General features: G+C 43.9%; 1 protein-coding gene across 1 annotated transcript in view; it reads left to right on the top strand.

The window, feature by feature from the left end:
* Nucleotides 1-22,585, top strand: part of syn2b (synapsin IIb) — a 628,186-nt gene extending 605,601 nt beyond the window's left edge. Inside the window, exons 12-13 of the mRNA XM_072472583.1 lie at nt 18,789-19,083; nt 21,675-22,585. Coding sequence (XP_072328684.1) covers nt 18,789-19,083; nt 21,675-21,810 — 431 coding nt within the window. The 3' untranslated portion in view covers nt 21,811-22,585. The remainder of the gene's footprint in view (nt 1-18,788; nt 19,084-21,674) is intronic.
* The last annotated feature ends 322 nt before the right edge of the window (nt 22,586-22,907 follow it).

Here is a 22,907-nt window from a genome sequence, read left to right as displayed (position 1 = left end):
TTTGTATTTCAGGGTCTCCCTATCTTTATTCCGCGGTCCTTTTTTAAACGGGTCAACAAAGTGATCACTGGCTTCGTTTGGGCGGGCAAGACCCCTCGAGTAAGGAAGGTAATGCTTGAGCAGAGTCGGGGAGAGGGTGGGCTGGCGCTGCCAAATTTTAGTAACTATTACTGGGCGGCGAATATAGCCATGATCAGGAAGTGGGTGGTGGGGGAGGAGTCAGCATGGGAGCGTATGGAGATGGCTTCATGCAAGGGCACCAGTCTGGGGGCGTTGGTAACTGCGCCTCTGCCGCACTCCACCAGCCTCATGGTGGTGGCAGCCCTGAGAGTCAGAGGGCAATGGAGGAGACGTGGGAGCAGAGGGAGCAGCAGTCTGTTCCCCAATCTGTAATAATCAACGGTTTGCCCCGGGAAGTATGGATGGGGGTTCCGGATATGGCAGAGAATAGGGATTGAGAGGATGAGGGATTTGTTTATAGAGGGGAGCTTTCCGAGTATGAGGGCACTGGAGGAGAAGTTTGGGTGGCGAGGGGAAACAAATTCAGGTATCTGCAGGTGCGGGACTTCCTACGTAAACAGGTGTCAACCTTCCCGCTCCTACCGCTAAGGGGCATTCAGGACAGGTTAGTTTCCAGAGGGTGGGTAGGAGAAGGGAGCGTCTCTGACATTTACAAGGAACGTATGGGGTCAGAGGAGACGCAGACCGAGGAGCTGAAGCGGATGTGGGAGGAGGAGCTGGGAGGAGAAATAGAGGATGGTCTATGGATGGGCGCGTTGGGTAGAGTCAACGTGTCCGCAACATGTGCCAGGCTCAGCCTGATACAATTCAAGGTCGTTCATCGGGCTCACAAGACAGTGGCCCGGATGAGCAGATTCTTTGGGGTGGAAGACAGGTGTGCAAGATGTGCGGGAGGACCAGCGAACCCTGTCCACATGTTCTGGACATGTCCGAAGCTTAGGGGATTTTGGCAGGGGTATGCAGATGTCATGTCCACGGTGTTAAAAACAAGGGTGGCACCGAGTCCAGAGGTGTCAATTTTCAGGGTGTCGGAAGACCCGGGAATCCAGGAGGAGAAAGAGGCAGACGTTCTGTAAGGTAAGAGGGGATGGAGGCTAGGCCAGTTGCATGCTCCTCCTGTAGGATGTGGGTGGTGAGGGATACCACTGGTGTCCCCGCTGACTATACCTGTGGGAAGTGCACCCAACTTCAGCTCCTCAAAGACCGAGTTAGGGAACTGGAGCTGAAGCTGGATGAACTTCGGATCATCCGGGAGGCAGAGGGGGTGATTGAGAAAAGTTACAGGGAGGTAACCACACCCAAGGTACAGGACAAGAATAGCTGGGTTACAGTCAGGGGGAAAAAAACAAACAGGCAGACAGTGCAGGGATCCCTCATGGCCGTTCCCCTTCAAAACAAGTATACCGTTTTGGATGCTGTTGGGGGGGATGACCTACTGGGGGAAGGCCCTAGCGGCCAGGTCTCTGGCACTGAGTCTGGCTCTGTGGCTCAGAAGGGAAGGGGGGAGAATAGAAAAGCAATAGTTGTAGGAGATTCAATGGTTAGGGGAATAGATAGGAGATTCTGTGGTCGCGAGCGAGACTCCCGGAAGGTATGTTGCCTCCCGGGTGCCAGGGCCAGGGATGTCTCGGATCATGTCTTCAGGATCCTTAAGGGGGAGGGGGAGCAGCCAGAAGTCGTGGTGCACATTGGTACCAACGACATAGGTAGGAAAAGGGGTGTGGAGGTAATAAACAAGTTTAGGGAGTTAGGCTGGAAGTTAAAAGCCAGGACAGACAGAGTTGTCATCTCTGGTTTGTTGCCGGTGCCACGTGATAGCGAGGCTAGGAATAGGGAGAGAGAGCAGCTGAACACGTGGCTGCAGGAATGGTGTAGGAAGGAGGGCTTCAGGTATTTGGATAATTGGAGCGCATTCTGGGGAAGGTGGTACCTGTACAAGCAGGACGGGTTGCATCTGAACCAGAGGGGCACCAATATCCTGGGAGGGAGATTTTCTAGTACTCTTCGGGAGGGTTTAAACTAATTTGGCTGGGGAATGGGAACCGGATTTGTAGTCCAGCAACTAAGGAAGCCGATATTCAGGACGCCAAAGCGTGTAGTGAGGCAGTGGGGAAGGGAACACTGGCAAAGGAGAGTACTTGCAGGCACGGAGATTGGTTGAAGTGTGTATACTTCAACGCAAGAAGCATCAGGAATAAGGTGGGTGAACTTAAGGCATGGATCGGTACTTGGGACTCCGATGTGGTGGCCATCACGGAAACTTGGATAGAAGAGGGGCAGAAATGGTTGTTGGAGGTCCCTGGTTATAGATGTTTCAATAAGATTAGGGAGGGTGGTAAAAGAGGTGGGGGGGTGGCATTATTAATTAGAGATAGTATAACAGCTGCAGAAAGGCAGTTCGAGGAGTATCACCCTATTGAGGTAGTATGGGTTGAAGTCAGAAATAGGAAAGGAGCAGTCACCTTGTTAGGAGTTTTCTATAGGCCCCCCAATAGTAGCAGAGATGTGGAGGAACGGATTGGGAAACAGATTTTGGAAAGGTGCAGAAGTTATAGGGTAGTAGTCATGGGCGACTTTAACTTCCCAAATATTGAGTGGAAACTCTTTAGATCAAATAGTTTGGATGGGGTGGTGTTTGTGCAGTGTGTCCAGGAAGCTTTTCTAACACAGTATGTGGATTGTCCGACCAGAGGAGGGGCAATATTGGATTTAGTACTTGGTAATGAACCAGGGCAAGTGGTAGACTTGTTAGTGGGGAAGCATTTTGGAGATAGTGACCACAATTCTGTGACTTTCACTTTAGTAATGGAGAGGGATAGGTACGTGCAACAGGGCAAGGTTTACAATTGGGGGAAGGGTAAATACGATGTTGTCAGACAAGAATTGAAGTGCATAATTTGGGAACATAGGCTGGCAGGGAAGGACACAAGTGAAATGTGGAACTTGTTCAAGGAACAGGTGCTACGTGTCCTTGATATGTATGTCCCTGTCAGGTAGGGAAGAGATGGTCGAGTGAGATAACCATGGTTGACAAGAGAGGTTGAATGTCTTGTTAAGAGGAAAAAGGAGACTTATGTAAGGCTGAGGAAACAAGGTTCAGACAGGGCATTGGAGGGATACAAGATAGCCAGGAGGGAACTGAAGAAAGGGATTAGGAGAGCTAAGAGAGGGCATGAACAATCTTTGGCGGGTAGGATCAAGGAAAACCCCAAGGCCTTTTACACATATGTGAGAAATATGAGAATGACTAGAGCGAGGGTAGTAGCGGGAGATTGTGTATTGAGTCTGAAGAGATAGGAGAGGTCTTGAACGAGTACTTTTCTTCTGTATTTACAAATGAGAGGGGCGATATTGTTGGAGAGGACAGTGTGAAACAAATTGGTAAGCTCGAGGTAATACTTGTTAGGAAGGAAGATGTGTTGGGCATTTTGAAAAACTTGAGGATAGACAAGTCCCCCAGGCCTGACGGGATATATCCAAGGATTCTATGGGAAGCAAGAGATGAAATTGCAGAGCCGTTGGCAATGATCTTTTCGTCCTCACTGTCAACAGGGGTGGTACCAGGGGATTGGAGAGTGGCGAATGTCGTGCCCCTGTTCAAAAAAGGGACTAGGGATAATCCTGGGAATTACAGGCCAGTTAGTCTTACTTCGGTGGTAGGCAAAGTAATGGAAAGGGTACTGAAGGATAGGATTTCTGAGCATCTGGAAAGACACTGCTTGATTAGGGATAGTCAGCACGGATTTGTGAGGGGTAGGTCTTGCCTTACAAGTCTTATTGAATTCTTTGAGGAGGTGACCAAGCATGTGGATGAAGGTAAAGCAGTGGGTGTAGTGTACATGGATTTTAGTAAGGCATTTGATAAGGTTCCCCATGGTAGGCTTATGCAGAAAGTAAGGAGGCATGGGATAGTGGGAAATTTGGCCAGTTGGATAACGAACTGGCTAACCGATGGAAGTCAGAGAGTGGTGGTGGATGGCAAATATTCAGCCTGGATCCCAGTTACCAGTGGCGTACCGCAGGGATCAGTTCTGGGTCCTCTGCTGTTTGTGATTTTCATTAATGACTTGGATGAGGGAGTTGAAGGGTTGGTCAGTAAATTTGCAGACGATACGAAGATTGGTGGAGTTGTGGATAGTAAGGAGGGCTGTTGTCGGCTGCAAAGAGACATAGATAGGACGCAGAGCTGGGCTGAGAAGTGGCAGGTGGAGTTTAACCCTGAAAAGTGTGAGGTTGTCCATTTTGGAAGGACAAATATGAATGCGGAATACAGGGTTAACGGTAGAGATCTTGGCAATGTGGAGGAGCAGAGAGATCTTGGGGTCTATGTTCATACATCTTTGAAAGTTGCCACTCAAGTGGATAGAGCTGTGAAGAAGGCCTATGGTGTGCTCGTGTTCATTAACAGAGGGATTGAATTTAAGAGCCGTGAGGTGATGATGCAGCTGTACAAAACTTTGGTAAGGCCACATTTGGAGTACTGTGTACAGTTCTGGTCGCCTCATTTTAGGAAGGATGTGGAAGCTTTGGAAAAGGTGCAAAGAAGATTTACCAGGATGTTGCCTGGAATGGAGAGTAGGTCTTACGAGGAAAGGTTGAGGGTGCTAGGCCTTTTCTCATTAGAACGGAGAAGGATGAGGAGCGACTTGATAGAGGTTTATAAGATGATCAGGGGAATAGATAGAGTAGACAGTCAGAGACTTTTTCCCCGGGTGGAACAAACCATTACAAGGGGACATAAATTTAAGGTGAAAGGTGGAAGATATAGGAGGGATATCAGAGGTAGGTTCTTTACCCAGAGAGTAGTGGGGGCATGGAATGCACTGCCTGTGGAAGTAGTTGAGTCGGAAACATTAGGGACCTTCAAGCAGCTATTGGATAGGTACATGGATTACGGTAAAATGATATAGTGTAGATTTATTTGTTCTTAAGGGCAGCACGGTAGCATTGTGGATAGCACAATTGCTTCACAGCTCCAGGGTCCCAGGTTCGATTCCGGCTTGGGTCACTGTCTGTGCGGAGTCTGCACGTCCTCTCCGTGTCTGCATGGGTTTCCTCCGGGTGCTCCGGTTTCCTCCCACAGTCCAAAGATGTGCAGGTTAGGTGAATTGGCCAATGATAAATTGCCCTTAATGTCCAAAATTGCCCTTGGTGTTGGGTGGAGGTGTTGAGTTTGGGTAGGGTGCCCTTTCCAAGAGCCGGTGCAGACTCAAAGGGCTGAATGGCCTCCTTCTGCACTGTAAATTCAATGATAATCTATGATTAATCTAGGACAAAGGTTCGGCGCAACATCGTGGGCCGAAGGGCCTGTTCTGTGCTGTATTTTCTATGTTCTATGTTCTAGCCTTTGCTTCCCTGGTAGCCCGGAGACAGATTCTCTTAGCTTGGAGGGACTCAAAGACCCAAAGTCGGAGACCTGGCCATCGGACATGACTAGCTTTCTCTGTTTGGAGAAAGTCAAGTTCGCCTTGAGAGGGTCACGGTTAGGGTTCGCCTGGAGGTGATAACCGTTCGTCGACTTCTTCGCAGAAAATTAATCGCCAGCGGAAGGGGGTGGTTAGTTTAGCTTAGAGTAGGGGGTTAATAAAGGTGGGACCTGTAAGGAAGGGACACGGCTTTTGCACTATGTTTATAGTTTCATGTACATTGTTTATTTTGTTGTTACAATACCAAAAATACCTCAATAGAATGTTTTTTTTTTTTTAAATGGCCTTGCATGGGGCATGCCAGTTAAACGGTTAAAGCCCATGACCCTGGCGTCTTGGCTCTCCCGATCCCAACCCAAGTTTATATACATGTGGGCCCTCACATAGGTCTGTCACCTCCCTAATGGATTTGTGTTTGGCTGACTGGGAGATGCCACACACATCACCAGTGCTGTCCTTAAACCAGGCACAATCATAAAGGTTCAGAGCAGTGGTGACTTTAAGGACCACTAATAGTAGATGTCCTCACATCCCATGTGGTCCCAGCTCTTGGACAACTTGACATAGGTGGTTCGCTGTGGTTCTGACATCTGAAGATAGGAGGGCCAACGTCGGAAGACCCTTGGCCGGTACAGTCTCAAAAGGTGCTGTTCCCCTGTGGTGGTGCTCCCTGCACAGATGAGGGCCCAGGGTCCCCCTCCTCAGCAGAGCACTTGTCCTGGCCGCGTGCAGTGACAGGGCTCCGTCTCTGCTGCTGCTCTATCACTATGAGTAGAAATGCCAACTCGACAGACTCCATGATCTTCCAGAATCTTGCACTGAAAAGAGCAAGAAACTAAAGTGAGTGGTGAGGATTCCTGAGAAAGACCTGCCCCTCAGCCCTCTACTCCTCTGGAACCTCCACCACGCACTTCCCCCTGAGTGAGGGCCTCGCGACTAAGCCTCACACCCTCTCACATGGCATATCCCCACTCCTGTCCTTCTCAGGTCCATCAGGAGAACTCACCTGGACATTTGAGTGTTTCCAAGCCTCTTGTTTTACGGCCATTTCCTGACTCCAAGCCCAAGGCCAAAACCCCCCCTTGCGCTGGGTGACAGGGCTTTTGACTGGGGGCATGCGACCCGCATCTGGATCCTCATGGGTAACCTCAAAGAAGTGCCTCTATCATGACATCGAACATAGAACATAGAACAGTACGGCACAGTACAGGCCCTTCGGCCCACGATGTTGTGCTGACCACTTATCCTAATCTAAGATCAACCTAACCTAGACCCCTTCAATTTACTGCTGTCCATGTGACTCTCCGAGAGTCGCTTAAATGACCCTAATGACTCTGACTCCGCCACCTCCACTGGCAGTGTATTCCATGCACCCACCACTCGGTGTAAAGAACCTACCTCTGACATCTCCCCTATACCTTCCTCCAATGACCTTAAAATTATGTCCCCTCGTGACAGCCATTTCCACCCTGGGGAAATGTCTCTGGCTATCCACTCTATCCATGCCTCGTATCACCTTGTACACCTCTATCAAGTCCCTCTCTTCCTTCTTCGCTCCAGTGAGAAAAGTCCTAGCTCCCTCAACCTTTCTTCATAAGACATGCCCTCCAGTCCAGGCAGCATCCTGGTAAATCTCCTCTGCACCCTCTCCAAAGCATCCACATCCTTTCTATAATGAGGTGACCAGAACTGGACACCATATTCCAAGTGTGGTCTAACCAGGGTTTTTATTAAGCTGCAGCAAAACCTCGCAGCTCTTAAACTCAATACCCCTGTTGGTGAAAGTCAACACATCATACGCCTACTTAAAAACCCTATCAACCTGGGTGGCAACTTTAAGGGATCTATGTACTTGGACCCCAAGATCCCTCTGTTCCTCCACACTGCCAAAAATTCTGCCTTTTACCCTGTATTCAGCATTCAAATTCGACCTTCCAAAATGGATCACCACATTTATCTAGATTGAACTCCATCTGTCACTTCTCAGCCCAGCTCTGCATCCTGCCAATGTCCTGTTGTAACCTGCAACAGCCCTCAACACTATCTACAACTCCACCAACCTTGGTGTCGTCGGCAAACTTACCAACCCACCCTTCCACTTCCTCATCCAAGTCATTTATAAAAACCACAAAGGGCAGAGGTCCCAGAACAGATCCCTGTGGGACACCACTGGTTGCCGGCATCCAGTGGAATACTTTCCATCCACTACCACTCGCTGTCTTCTTTCAGCCAGCCAATTCTGTATCCAGACAGCCACATTTCCTTGTATCCCATGCCCCCTGACTTTCTGAATGAGCCTACCATGGGGAACCTTATCAAATACCTTACTGAAATCTATATACACCACATCCACTGCCTGACCTTCATCAATATGTCTCATCACATCCTCAAAGAATTCAACGAGGCTTGTGAGGCATGACCTGCCCCTCACAAAGCCATGCTGACTATCTTTAATCAAACTATGTTTTTCTAAATAATCATAAATCCTATCTCTCAGAATCCTTTCCAGTATTTTGCTCACCACAGATGTAAGACTGACTGGTCTGTAATTCCCAGGGATTTCCCATGTCCCTTTCTTGAACATGGGAACAACATTCACCTCCCTCCAATCATCCAGTGCTACTCCAGTGAGGATGCAAAGATCATCGCCAACGGCGCAGCAATCTCCTCCCTTGCTTTCCATAGTAACCTTGGGTATTACCCGTCTGGCCCAGGGGACGTATCTATCCTGATGCTTTTCAAAATTTTCAGCACATCCTCCTTCTTAATATCAACCTGTTCGAGCCTATTAACCTGGTTCACGCTGTTCTCACGAGAAACAAGGTCCCTCTCTCTAGTGAATACTAAAGCAAAATATTCATTTAGGGCCTCCCCTACGTCCTCAGACTCTCGGCACAAGTTCCCTCCACTATCCCTAATCTGCCCTACTCTGACTCTGATCATCCTCGTATTTCTGACGTAAGTGTAGAACGCCTTGGGGTTTTCCATAATCCTTCCCGCCCATTTTCTCTCCGAAGCCCATTTTTGAGTTCCTACCTGGCTACCTTGTAACCCTCTAGAGCCGTGCCAGATCCTTGCTTCCTCAACCTTGCGTAAGCTTCCTCCTTCCTCTTGACTAGAAGCTCCACTTCTCTTGTCATCCAAGGCTCCTTCACCTTACCATTCCTTCCTCGTCTCAGTGGGACAAAACTATCCAGCACTCGCAGCAAGTGCTCCTTAAACAACCCCCACATTACCGTTGATAGGATGATTGATTATAGACTTAACCATGAAGCCTTGCCTTGAAGGTCACATCCTGTGTGATGTAAACCTTTGATTGAGCATTGGGGCTCATTGGTTGGGATTGAAATCAGTGGCATTTCTCTTTAACTTTGCATATTTCTTTGGCACTGTTGAGTTGCCAATGAAGGGTGAAATTACATTCCAACCAATTGAATGCCTGCTGTGGCAGATGAGGCACAGCTGATTAAAGTGAAGCTTGCAATGAGCATGACAGTCAAACATCTGGAGGGAATCCCCATTCTCCCATTTCACAACCCTATACACTTAATCCTGAAAGACAAGCTTCCTAAACAACTGCAATTGGTAGTCAATAGAGCTCAACCCCATGGTAAACAGATTTGTGCCTGGGGTTGTACTCACACAGTTCAGTTGTGTTTCCCCAAGTGAGAGGATCTTCATTGCTCATGAGGCAGGGAAGCAAGCAATTCCTGAGTTGCCCACACTGCCCTTGCAGCCTCTCATTGGATCCCACTCAGTTACCTCACAGTCGCCCCCAGTGGTGACCCTCAGTATTACCTCCTGTCACCCACTTTCCCGCTCCCAGTGCAGAAACCCAGCAAGGGGGACCCAGGAAGTGCATACCAGCCTCCACACCCCCTTAAAGCAAGGCGTGCCCCAAAGTGAATGGAAGCTAAGGCTTGCTGGTGAACCCTCCACTCCCCCTCCCCCCCCCCCCCCCCCGGAGAATTAGAGACTGACCCTCAACCCTGGCCCCAAGTTGAACTTCTCTGTGTCCCCCACGTCCTCTCTGGTGCACCCTGTGCAGTGATGAACCTGGGGAATCATGGCTGCTGGAGCGCTCACCACCAATAGCCCCCTTGAAGGTGAAGTCGCCAGGTTCACTTTTATGGCGAGTTGTTGTAAATAATGCCGGTGTGACATCATGCGAGCGCCTGATGAATATTCTGTGAGGGGTGAAGATCTGGAGTGAGTGCTCGTTAATGACATGCTAATGGAGTTCCCGGGCTCACGCTGCGTGATTCTCACCGCTCCATTGGTGAGGGGGGTAAGATTCCACAAACCAAGCACACCGGAGAGAATCACGTTTTTCACTTCTCTCCGGACTTTGAGCTTTGCCGACTTTCTGAAGTAGAGAATGTGCTCAAAATCACTTCAAATGGTTCTGTCCTTCATTGATCATATTAAAGTCAATACATTAGTACTACAAATTCCAATATGTATGGTTCTCGTAGACGTTACCCAACAAGTCATGCAGCATAATAATCCCCAGATGTTGGCTCCCCAGTGTCGGATATTAGGGTTGTCCCAATGATGCACTGGGGAATCCCTCTTGGATGATCCCAGGTAAGGATTTACCCGGCAATTGTCCAGAAGTACTAACTTCCTCCAGGGCACCACAGTGGCGCGGTGGTTAGCATTGCTGCCTCACGGCGCTGAGGTCCCAGGTTCGATCCTGGCCCTGGGTCACTGTCCGTGTAGAGTTTGCACATTCTCCCTGAGTTTGTGTGGGTTTCGCCCCCACAACCCAAAGATGTGCAGGGTAAGTGGATTGGCCATGCTAAATTACCTCTTAATTGGAAAAAATGAATTGGGTACACTAAATTTATATAAAGAAAAAGAAGTGCTAACTTCCCCTGGGCAATTGCGTTGGGAACCAACCAACAAAGCGATTTAAATCGTTAACTTTGGATGCCTCTGCCAGTGTTACAATAACCGTTACTCTGAAAGAGTTAGAATAAATAAAAGCACTTCTAATTTCAAAATGATTATCTGAAAGACCCAGACCGAGCCCTGTACAGGACACCCCTTGCACCCCCAGGAGGTTCCCCCAAATCCATCCACCATCGCCCTGCCCGACAGCTGAACACCCCAGCTCCCACGGTATTCCCTAACTGCATGGAATTCCCCACAGCCCCTTTGACGTGACCCTCACAACCTCCCCCCAACCCAACCCGACCCCCACCCGCACTTGAATCTCCGCCACACCCCTTGACCTGCCCCCTACGACCTGAACTCCTCACGAACCTGACCCCTCCAACCCGACCCATAACCCCCGCCCCCAATGTCCGAACCCCTGGAACACTTCAATGTTCAACTCCCCCCCCCCCCAAATCCCTCTCTGACATCTGACTCTCCTCATTCTGATGTCCGAAACCCCACATCCCATCCACTTAGCTTAAACACTTACTTTCTCCCTGGCCTGTTATTTTCAATGGGACATTTAAATTCACCTTTACGGCAGCTCGTGCTGTAAAAAAGGGAGCGTATCCTTCTTTGCTCCGCTTTTTTTGGACTCCAACGCTGGGTCCAGGGACCCACTGCGCTGCTTGAATTTCACCCGGCCTGAGTCAGGAAGATCAGGCGAGACTGGCGCTTCAGAGTTTAAGCGCAGGGAGATGAGTACGGAATGGCGATCTGCTGCTGATTGTCACTCCGAGGAAGTTATTGTTTCATGATCATTCATTCTCTAGAACAGGGCTGCCTAATATTGTGAATCACATGACTGGATCCACAGGGCACAGTGAATAAATATCATATAATCAAAACACATTGGAGACAGGCAAGATCACACGGTGTGCCATAAATTATTTTTGTATTAAAATAGTACGATGAAAATGTAGTAAAATAGTGAAATAAGAAATGAAACACTAATTCAAGAGTCATCCGCAAAACCCAAACCCTTGTACTTTAAAGATCCAAGCGCACCGCCACCCCCTCCCTGACAACCACATGCTTAAAATCTGAATTGCTTTGAGCACAGATGATCCAAGTGCCCTCCCAGATACCAAAAATCAAATCGTCCCATTTTCAAATAATCCAAATCCTCATGGTGAAAATCCAGTATCCTTATACTAAAAGACCTACCCCTTCAAAAATTAAAGATCCATACCTCTGTACAATAAAAATCCAACCTTTATACATCAAAATCCATCCCTTACACAAAAATCCACCCTTCATACAATACAGATTTTGCCACCATATGTTAAAAATCCAAACCTTATGCACTAAAATCCAAAGATTTGTACGTTTCGGTCTCCGTCCCCTTCATTGTCTATTCCTTCTTGATCTGCTGCACCACCACTTTTTCCTCCTGTCATCTGGAGTGACCCCTCTGCTCCCACCAGTGCTGCCTTGCCACCCTTCGCACTTAAGCTGCACCAATCACTAATATATCAGCAGCTATGTCTGCCACTATCCAGGAAGCCATTGGGAAGTGTAATATTCAAAATCTCAGTCACTTCCTGGATCCACAAAACTGCTAACATTATGGTCATCACCACGTAGGAGGTGCGAACAAACATACATGTTTCCGGTCTAGAGCAGCACACACTGAGATCGCCCACTGTAATATCGGACAGGGAGAACAGCACATATTTAAATAGATGGAAAATCGGATTAGCTATGCAATGGGTGTACAATCCTCTCCACCCAATATGCAATATTCAAACCCACCATGTACCTTTCTGTGCTGTAAGTGTGAAAATGTATTCTTGCATTAACTTTGTCAAACACTCAACAGTCCACAGCTTCCAGACCACTTAAGGAGGTAACCTACTAGCATTTCTCCCATCCTCTACGACCACATGGCTCATTTGCAAGAAATGCAAGTTCCAGATTTATAACTGCAAAGCTCATATACTGATAACATATCCTGGAAAAAAGCTTTAAACTATGTTTCCAATTTTATAGGCTTCTTCCAAATGTATTTAAAACTCAACTTCAGTGGTTTACAGAAAAGAAGTCGGAAAAGATAACCAAAAATTCAAACTTCATTATATAATAATAATCTTTATTATTACCACAAGCAGTCTTGCATTAACACTACAATGAAGTTACTGTGAAAATCCCCTAGTCGCCACATACCGGTACCTGTTCAGGTAGACAGAGGGAGAATTCAGAATGTCCAATTCACCTAACAAGCACGTCTTTCGGGACTTGTGGGAGGAAACTGGAGCACCCGGAGGAAACCCATGCAGACACTGGGAGAATGTGCAGACTCCGCACAGTGACCCAAGCCGGGAATCGAACCCGAGCCTAGAAGCAGCCTCGTGGAGGCAGATCAGGTTGCATGGATAGAGTAGCAGCTTCTAAAAAGCTGGATAGGGAACCTCAACTTTGAAGCCCCCTCTTCCTCACTTAGCTGACATGGCATCCTGTTGCTGCTCTCAAGCTAGTAGGCCTCTGGCTCTCCAGCTTTAAGAGCCCACCCTCCATCCTTAAGTGGGCAGTGGGCCCACTCTCTGGCTATTAATTCACCACTCTGTGTAAAATCACATTGAGTGACTGTTTTCCATACAGTCCAGGCTTCTGATCCCCATTTGACAGTGGGATTCAGAAACCAAAGGGGAGAAAACCCTTTGTCCAAGCTGTCAAGTTTGTTCTCCGCTAAGTATCCTCAGTGCCTGAGCTATTAGCTATAAATTTGGAATTTTTCCCATTTCTATAAAAGAGCTATAGAATTCAATAGGACTGGAGAAACAGATCATTAGCCTTTCTGGTCTGTACCTGTATATGGACTGTTGTGCATAGCTGCAAAATTGAATATTTAGAAGATTAAAGCAGATGAACAATTGTATGTTTTTCAAATGCCCACTTTTGTAAAATGTGTATGTTCTACACAATGTTGATATAACTATTATGCTGATCTCCAAATGCTGTGATAATTCTTAGAACTCTTTACATTCATTAGCTAATCTGGATTCATTGCTCACTTCTTGTTTACATTCACATACCCACATGAATAGGTAAACATTTGTCATTACTTTTTTAATAAGGCCTTAAAAGCAGAAAGTTGAAGGGAGGGGGTAGTAGTTTTCACCAAGTGATGTGAGCCTATTTTAAGCAATTTAACTATTGAGTGTAAGAGTGCAAACAGCCCATTAGCACTTAATATTAGTGTTATGCCCCTATTTAGACTTTTTGTATTTTCGTAACAGCTAATATGCAGAGGAAAATACAGGCCTTATGACTTATTATGGTTCAAACTTTTCTGTCAAAACAATGACATTAATGCTCACTATTATTTATATGCAAACGCCACACAGCAGTATGGGCTGAGAACAGATGCATAATTAAAAGTGGAAATCAATAAGTTGCTGTCAGAGATACAGTTACATTTCTGACATAAGCTTTACGGAAATGGCACCTTGCTGTCTGGCTCCCCATTCAACTGCATTGGCCATGTGAAGTTGTAGCACTTGCATGGTAGATAGGAGGTAAGTTCACCACAGAAAGTTAAGAACAACATAGAACATACAGTGCAGAAGGAGGCCATTTGGCCCATCAAATCTGCACCGACCCACTTAAGCTCCCATTTCCACCCTATCCCCATAACCCAATAACCCCTCCTAATCTTTTTGGTCATTAAGGGCAATTTATCATGGCCAATCCACCTAACCTGCACGTCTTTGGACTGTGGCAGGAAACCGGAAAACCCCGAGGAAACCCATGCAGACACGGGGAGAACGTGCAGACTCCGCATAGACAGTGACCCAACGTGGAATAGAACCTGGGACCCTGGCGCTGTGAAGCCACAGTGCTATCCACTTGTGCTACCGTGCTGCCCAAAAGTCAGATCATTTCACCTCTTAGATACTTTTTTATTGATAAGTGTTAATTACTGTTAACCAGCCTTTCTGGCACTGAAATTAACTGTTACATATATGGAGTCTAATTTCCTCAGGCTTTTATTGTTGTTGGAGATTTTTAAAAAATAATTAATCTTTTTATTCTTTCTTTGTCTTTGTTTTCTCTTTTAATCCAATCTTTCCCTTTCTTTGTTTTTCTTTATGTCCCTGACTTGACATTGAATTCACCATTCTAAATTAGACTTCGTTCTCATCTTTGCACTGTTCATTTTGCAATCCTTCATTGATGAAGTAGATGCACAGTTGCTTGCCTTGTTCACTGAAGTCACAGTTTGATGTTTCAATCATATTTCCAGCCACTTAAGGGACAAAATATTATCAAAATTAGATGGACAAAATATCATCAAAATTAGATAGCAAGTCTAAAACAGTTGGTGCCATGCATTGTCATGCCACAGCAAATTTTGGGCTATTATTGCTAAAATGACTGGATGGAGGAGCATGCATGCAATTGCTAATATGTACTCCAAGCAGGTGGGCTCCTCACCAGGAGCATATATTCCCTAAATGCCTTGAATGGAGTTTAGAAAAATGTCATAATGTGCTGGTGTTTGGCTGAGGAATACCCTGTTATTTCTGAAATTTTGGAAAAGGATCTCCTGCCCATAGCTAAAGCCTAAATAGGCGAACTTCTGAACTCATGTTATAATCATTTGCATGTAATTCTGCAGTTGTCCTAATCATATGAAGTAGATATGGTTGACCTTGTGCATTGCTTTAGGAGAGACATTTGTGGAGATAAAGTATAGTGTTGTGGCTAACAGAAACAAAAATGGCTTATTTTAATTCCTGGAGGACACTGAATTACACAGCCAGAAAATAAACATTCCTAAATATGCATTTGGATCTGCATGCAAGCATGCTATATGCAAAGTTTAATGTCACAGTTGAGGTCATAACAAAATGTGTTGACTTGTTTGTAAATGTCTCTCTTATTTTTTTATTATAATTGTATTTGTTTTTTTTAAATGCTCAGGTTTTACTGCAGTATTTTACATAATGTGGCTACACACTTGTACAGCTTGATGTGCAATAAAAACACAAAAGGTAGACGGGTCTTATGATATAATTTTTACACACATACTTACCTGACAAAAAAATCATTTGTTAAGAACATTTATAAATTCTGTTTTCTACACTGACAATTCTCACAAGAAATGTATTAAGGGAAATCACAGTTATGTACAAACTGAAACAAAAGCTAACACAGTAAAATGAGTTTATTTATGTTTCAAAATGTAAAAGTATCAACCGCTTTCATGACATTTTAAACATTAGTAAGTTATCCTTCCAGAAGGTACGCAAGCCCTAGTCCATACAATGGAGGAGTCCCATGCAGGGTATGAACACTGGGGTCACCTTGAGCTCTGAAAACACAATATCCTCCATCGTGAGATTACAACAATCTAGGACAATTGAGTTAAGGACTATGCATATCTAATTAACCTCCTCTGTATGAATTTAATTTAAATGCTACAACCGCTGCTTATCCCTAAACATGCAGTTTAATCTCAAAAAAACCAAAGCAATTTTAAGATATACATGCGTTTATTGAGACCAGTATTCAAGATTTGTTTCTTATTATTATTCAGAGATGAGTTTATTCTGCACCATGAAGATCATTGGATTTCATAGATTATAATGAATTTATTTTAACCATACAGGCCCTAATTGCCAACGTACCCATTACTGTACTAGCAATGGATTTAAAGCTGTATTTTAATGCACCCTGACATTCTGAAGAATGATGCAAGGCTCATTTTTATTTTTGCTATCAATATCTCTGTGAAACTGTGTTCAATTGTTAGTAAACCAAATCCCCTGTTGAAACACTCAATCAAATTTGTTTCATTCAAATCTAATTGAAATTTCAATGTAATGAAAATGTACTGTTTTAAAAGTCATTCTGAGTTCCTTTTGAAGGAATCTATTTTGCAAAATCACATATATTGTGTATTGTAACAATGGAATATTGTTGAATTATTTAAATCCAGCACTTGCTTAAGCATTGGAAATGTAAATCTCAGAAATTTGTATAGCTGAATTGATCATTTCTTGCATTATTATTTAAATTCTATGAAACAAATTAAGGGATGTACTTTGAAGCAATCATGATTACCAATGTGGTAAGTATTCAATTTCAACCACTATCAGTGAGAGTCATCAAACTGAGGCCAAGCACTTCTCACAGGAAGAGATGTGAAATCAGATGTCGAGTCATGTTGAGTCACTCTCGCACACCTTCGAGTATCTCCCTAAAGAATAACAGGGAACTTAGAGCAAAAAGAAATCTCTCCACCCTCTGCCTGGGAATGGTCCATTTTGTAAAAAAAAATAAAACTAAGAGGGAACAAATTTACTCAACAAATGGGAAGAAATGTAAAACGATGTTCATTAAAAGTACTTAGAGAAATAACAGTAATATTTCTCCCTGTATCCAAAATTAAATGGAACTGAATCATCAATCAAATGTATACATCCTCAAGTATATTGTTCTAATATTATGGACCAGATTTTTACTACCAAGGCAAGTTGCTCGAGTCAGGTAATTTCCAGACCTGACAGACCCACCTCAGTTTAAAGGACCCTCTTGCATACAATTTTCACACTCCACTCTCCATACCACCTCTTACCCCCAGTCGCCTCCGTAGCCACTCACCCAATATTCACAATGGCAGATCTCGAGAGCAATATGAAGATGAAAAATAATAAACTTCTAACAATCTAATACAACTCTCCATCATACACATTTGATACTTAAAATATCTTAAATTCATGAAACCCATTCCAAGATTTTAAATCCCCTCGGGTTCAATCTGTTATGAAAACTAAGTTATAATTAGTAATGACATCAAAGACATCTAATACTTTAATAGCCTCTTTAAACCATAAAATTGTGAACTTACCCCCATTGAGATTAGCATTTTCTAGCTATTGAAACTCAGCCAAGCATTCATAATGATCTCAGCTGTAATGACAGCCCTTGGGAAAAGACAACAAGGAACTCCATTGAAACTTCAGGAACAGATGTAAATTTTTGTTAATAATCTACACAAGATGACCTGTCAATCAAAGTAGTCAACAAAGAGTTTTGATTTAATTCAAATGAACAGCTTCAACCTGTTTTTTCATGTTTAAAGGCTCGGAATTTAATAAACTTCAGATAATGACACTTAAACAGACATTTTCCATCCTTTACAAGCCTTTGTGTCTGTGATTCCCATTCTGATGGGGTAAAGCCTTTGGAACAGTGAAAACATGGGGTCTTTATGAACTCAGCAATAATTTCAAGTGGCTCGGATGAGTTTGAGTTTTCCACCTGTGCAATTCACACCCCCAACTCCTTCACCCTCGCAGATAAAATGGGATATGTCTGAACAGGGGGTGGGACTTCCAGCTCTGGGTCCTGCCCGCCATTTTTAAAGTTCACCAGAGTCAACCTGAGAGCCATATAACATCAAATACCCAATGTTTGTACGTTGATTAATGAATTGCTTTTGCACTATTTTTCAATGCCCCTACATACACAAATACTGATATTTTCTCATCTGAATTTAAGTTTAATGCTAATTTTAAATTGATCGTTTAATATCTCTTTATTATATGCAGTTGATGTTATGCCAGTTTTAATAGCCAAAAGATTTCTTGGCAAAGACGAGCGTGTCAACTAATTTTTCAATTTTCCACCACTGTTGTGTGCATGAAAGAAAATATGACTGATAATCGTCCACAAATTAATTCTATCATTTATGATACTTTACTAACTAGTTGTGTATGACTTACCAATACTACAAAATGTAAAACGTATTTCTCTTGGCTCTTTAAAAAGTTCTTAAAGCTTGTTGAAAAATGTATTGACCTTGACAATTAAACAGTGGATGAACCACCAATTTCATGGACTGGCTACGTTAAAGTATCAGTTTGTAAAGGCAGTACAATGGTCCATAGACTGCTTAACAACAAACTTGTTTTCATCAGCTAGTGACCCATTGTAAATAGGGTCAATGTGCTATGTTAGTAACATAGCTTTCCTTACGTTTTGTAAATTTTTGCTTTTTTTGTGGCTCTTAGCATATTGCTTATTTTAACCTTGCATTTCTGCTTCCTTTGGACTTTTCTATTGTTTTTGCTTTCAACAATCTAGTATGTTATCTCCATGGACTGTTTACTTGTGACTTTAGCTCCGATGCAAAAATTATTCTAACACTGGTATTGCCTTCATAAGCAAGGTTGTATTTTATTTGTGACAAAAGTCTGAGTTGCTGCTTACAATCGGGACTTTAAAATGATCACAAAGGCACAATCTCACAAAATGTCACACCTTGAAGGTCACTGGGCACATATAAAAAAAACTTCCTTTAATTTTCTAGTAAGGAAGCGCTGGATTTCAAAGTTGATAAGGATTTTTTAGCAATATAACATTATATAGTATTTCTTGTGCTGAACATAGGGGGCCCAACACAACCCCAGGGACCACATCCACAAAGCCAAGGTCTACTGCAGCAACATCATGCTTTTCCTGAGGGGCAGCGTCCACAAGGAGGTCTGCATCCCACTGGCCCCCCACCTCAACAACAAAGGCCATCAAGCCAAGCAACGCAACAGCCACGGTCTACTTTGCAAACCCAGCGATCACAAGGTCAACCACTGAAGGGGCAACCTGAGCAGAAGATGCAAGCACAGCCTGCACTCAAATCACAGCCAACAACTCCTCAGCAACAGCCACAACCCCATCCCCATTTAAAGTAAGATATTGGTAATTTTAGGTTTCTTTTTATGAAAAGTATAAAACTTCTGTCTCAAATATTAAACAACAAATATTGGTAACACAACAAAAACATAAGGAATTCAAACAATTAAAAAACAGATACAAAATGTTTAACAAGGATTTTCATAACTTCTGAACATATTGAAATGCGCAATGTGAAACTCCATGGTGTTCCATCCATGCAGATCTAAAACTTTCCAGTCCACTTTTATCCCTTCCCTCTCTCCCCTCCTTCCTTTCCTCACCCCATACCTTTATACTCTGTTGCTTATCCACCACTTACTCTTTACAATTACTTTGCCTTCTCCCCTTGACTCTTACTTCCCCACCTCCTCTTCCTCTTTTACCATCTCTTTTCCCCTTTATCCTCAACCCTTTGCCTCTTATATTTCCCTTCTCTTCCTTCCCTTTATCCATATCCCCTGTCACTTCTCCTCCCTTTTAGTTTAGTCATGATTTTTTTCAGTCAGTGGTCTGAAAGTGGGTTATATCTCCCACACTGCAAGCCAGTTAATAAGTTGCAAAAGGTAGGATGGGACTGAAATGAACTGAAAATGCCTTGGGGGGTATCTGGGTTCCTAAATCAAAACAGTAGTTGGGACAGGTTCAACCATATTTACAAATTTAAATTATAAACATAAAATGCTGGAAATACTCAGCAAGTCAGGCAACGTCAGTGTGGGAAGAATTAGCGTCGCAAATTTATTACGTTTTCTAGGCATCTTGATTGGAACTGTATTCACAGATATGCCTCTCAAGTCGCCTGTTCATAATGATGACACCTCCAAGGAAATTCTGCCATAAAATCATGATTCAAAGTAATTCAGATACTGCAGTAACAGGGACACTTTCGCTCTTTAAAAGCAAGTAACTATTTTCCCCATGACCTACACTGATTTGGTACAATGTTCTGCGTCACCATTACTTCCACTGAGCACACAGGAAAAGGTTTGTTCAAGCGGATCTCATGACACATTTTATAATGCTTTCCCTGATGCAACCAAAGATGAGCACAGATGGTTCCATTGGACGCCAATCTACAGAATGATTACTCTTCTTAAATTATTATTTTTGCAGAGTCCTGTGTGTATACACCTGTTTTGGTTTCCTTATGCTTTGTTTCTGACAAGTCAATGAGGCTTCAAGTAAACTAGTTCTTGTGAGCTATATACAATATATAATCCAGTCAAAAATGAAGATCTCAAACTCCACATTCCTAGATTGCAGTTTATTTTCCCTGATATAAACACCAGAAGAAAAGTTTTTATTATATGCATAAAATGTTTGCATATAAAGAGAACGAATAAATAATACTTACAACAAAAATATATACTCAACTGATACCTGAGATGGTGGGCGGTGTTATCAAACGAGGAATGTTTGGACAGGCTGGCTCTGGATCCATTGGAGCTTAGAAGAATCAGAGATGATCTCAATGAAAGATCCTGAGGTGATTTGACAGGTTGGGGGCTGAAGAGATGTTTCCCCTTATGGGATAGCCTATAAAAGGGGACACAGTGTAAAAATAAGGGGGTTGAATTCTCCGATTCTGCGACTATGTCCGCAGGATCCGTCTGCTCTTACGACCAGAAAGTCAGCGCCACCCCACACAGATCCTCCGTCCGGTGGGGGGCCAGCAGCCCTGCAGCCCCCGGCGTTACCTACGGATATGGTTGGGTCCGTGGCCGCGCATGCGCGCGGTAGCGGCCTGCGGCGGCCACACGCAGATGACTGCCCCCCAGTAGCCAGCCTCGCTACCCCAGGATAACTCCGCCACCAGTGCCCCTAGTCCCCGCCAAAGGCTCCCCTGCTTGCAGAATGGCTCCCCCCTCCCCCTGCCCCCCCCCCCCCCACCGTGGCGGCGTTGGACTCAGACCGCAGCCGCCACGTGAGGTTCCCGAAAGGTGTGAGCACACGTGCCACACGCCATCGGGATCTCGGCCCATTGGGGGAGGGCCTCCGGTGACGTCCTGAGGCCGTCCATAAGGCATCCACTGTACACCGTGAGTACGCTGTTTTTGAGGGGCGGAGCATTGCAAAAGCGGCGCTGACCCTGATTCCGGCATAAATGGGGATTCTCCGGCCGATCGCCCCTTTAATACGGAGTAGAGGAGAAATTTTTTTCTTTTAGAGGGGTGTGAGTCCTTGGAACTCTCTTCCCCAGAGAGTGGTGAAGCTGGGGTCATTGAATATTTTTAAGGCAGAGGTAGACAGATTCATGACTAACAAGGGAGTCAAAGGTTTTTGGGGGTAGCCAGGAATGTGGAGTTGAGGCCACAATCAGATCAGTCATGATCTTATTGAATGGCACAGCAGGCTCGAGGGGCCAAATGGCCTACTCCTCTTAATTCGCAGTTTGTATGTGTTACAATTAAGTATTTGTTAATCAGTTGGGGTCATAGAAACGATTAGGGCAAGGTTTCTAATGCTGATGGAACAAATAATTGAGGTGCTACCACCTTTCATGATATAGCTGATTTTCTGAGGAATGATGGTTTATTGATAATATAAAATCTTACAATTATCAAAATATATTTAAGTGCATTGGTTTTTCTTTTGGTTTTGCAGTAAATCACAGTCTTTGACCAATGCATTCAACATTACGGAATCATCACTATTTCGATCAAGTATGAATGAGGACGAAGCAAAAGCTGAAACAATCCGCAACTTGAGAAAGTCTTTTGCCAGCTTATTTTCTGATTAAAATAAATTGAATGCCTTGAAGTGTTGTATAACCCCATATCAATGTTAGTTACAATAAGCTGTAGCGTGCTATCTTCAGTGACTATAGACAAATTCTGTTCTGTTGTCCTAGAGTTGATGCATTCTGTAGTGCACTTGCGGGTGGCTAATGTAGTGTGTACAAAGTAGGATGTGGCATAATGAACTGCTTTAGGTCAGTTAGAAGCAAGATGATTTTTGTAAATTTAAAACAGATCACACTCCATTTACCCGTGCAATATCTGAGTGGTTTCAACAGGGGAAAGAAACTAACCTTTAGCATATTCACTGTGATGTTGTGGTATGTGCACAGAGATGCCTTATAGTGAATGTAACATTTCTATATTTTATTCAATAGTGAAGTCTGACAGTACAATACTCAATTGAAATGTGCTTAATTCTGCTCAAAGTCTTGCCAGAATGTTAATTCAGCTTACTGTTAATAATTAGTTAACAAACTGCTTTTGTGACTAACTGGACTATGCTGTAATAAGTTTGATTCAGTACATGTGGTGTGGCCAATCTACAAGTTACTCTTGAATTGGTTAAAAGTAACAAAAGTACACATTAGTATTAACTGTGAATTGATTGAAATCACTTTGTAATGTAAGGAATGATTTAAAAAATTGCATTCCTTGATGTTTGCACTTCTAAAAGCTGCTTTCCTCTTAAATGTAACAACCTATACAGGCAATTGGAGGTATATCACAGAATAACTTCCTATAGACATTGATGTATATTAAAAGGTCTCTGTATTACCTTAGTGTATGTGTTGTATAATATGTTGTAAATTCTTGTTCTTAGCATACTTTAGCCTTTTGCTTGCTTTTCTAACCCAGTATAACTTGAATGATCTGATAAAACGGGGCAACTTTGTGACCGGTGTATATATGTTCATCAAATAAATGAAGACATTGCGACTATTTGCGGAGATACCTCCAAAGGGAACTAGAACATCTCAACATATTGAACCTGTCATGTTTTACTATTTATACTATGCCAATTGAGCAGCATTTAATTAGGCATTTTGGTATATCATTACTTTACTGTAGAATGCTCACAAATAAAACTGCAGTGAAT

This window comes from Scyliorhinus torazame, chromosome 13, assembly GCF_047496885.1.
Source record: "Scyliorhinus torazame isolate Kashiwa2021f chromosome 13, sScyTor2.1, whole genome shotgun sequence".
In the NCBI taxonomy this organism is placed as follows: domain Eukaryota; kingdom Metazoa; phylum Chordata; class Chondrichthyes; order Carcharhiniformes; family Scyliorhinidae; genus Scyliorhinus; species Scyliorhinus torazame.
The sequence above is the reverse complement of the archived record's forward strand: the minus strand, read 5'-3'. Positions and strand labels throughout refer to the sequence as shown.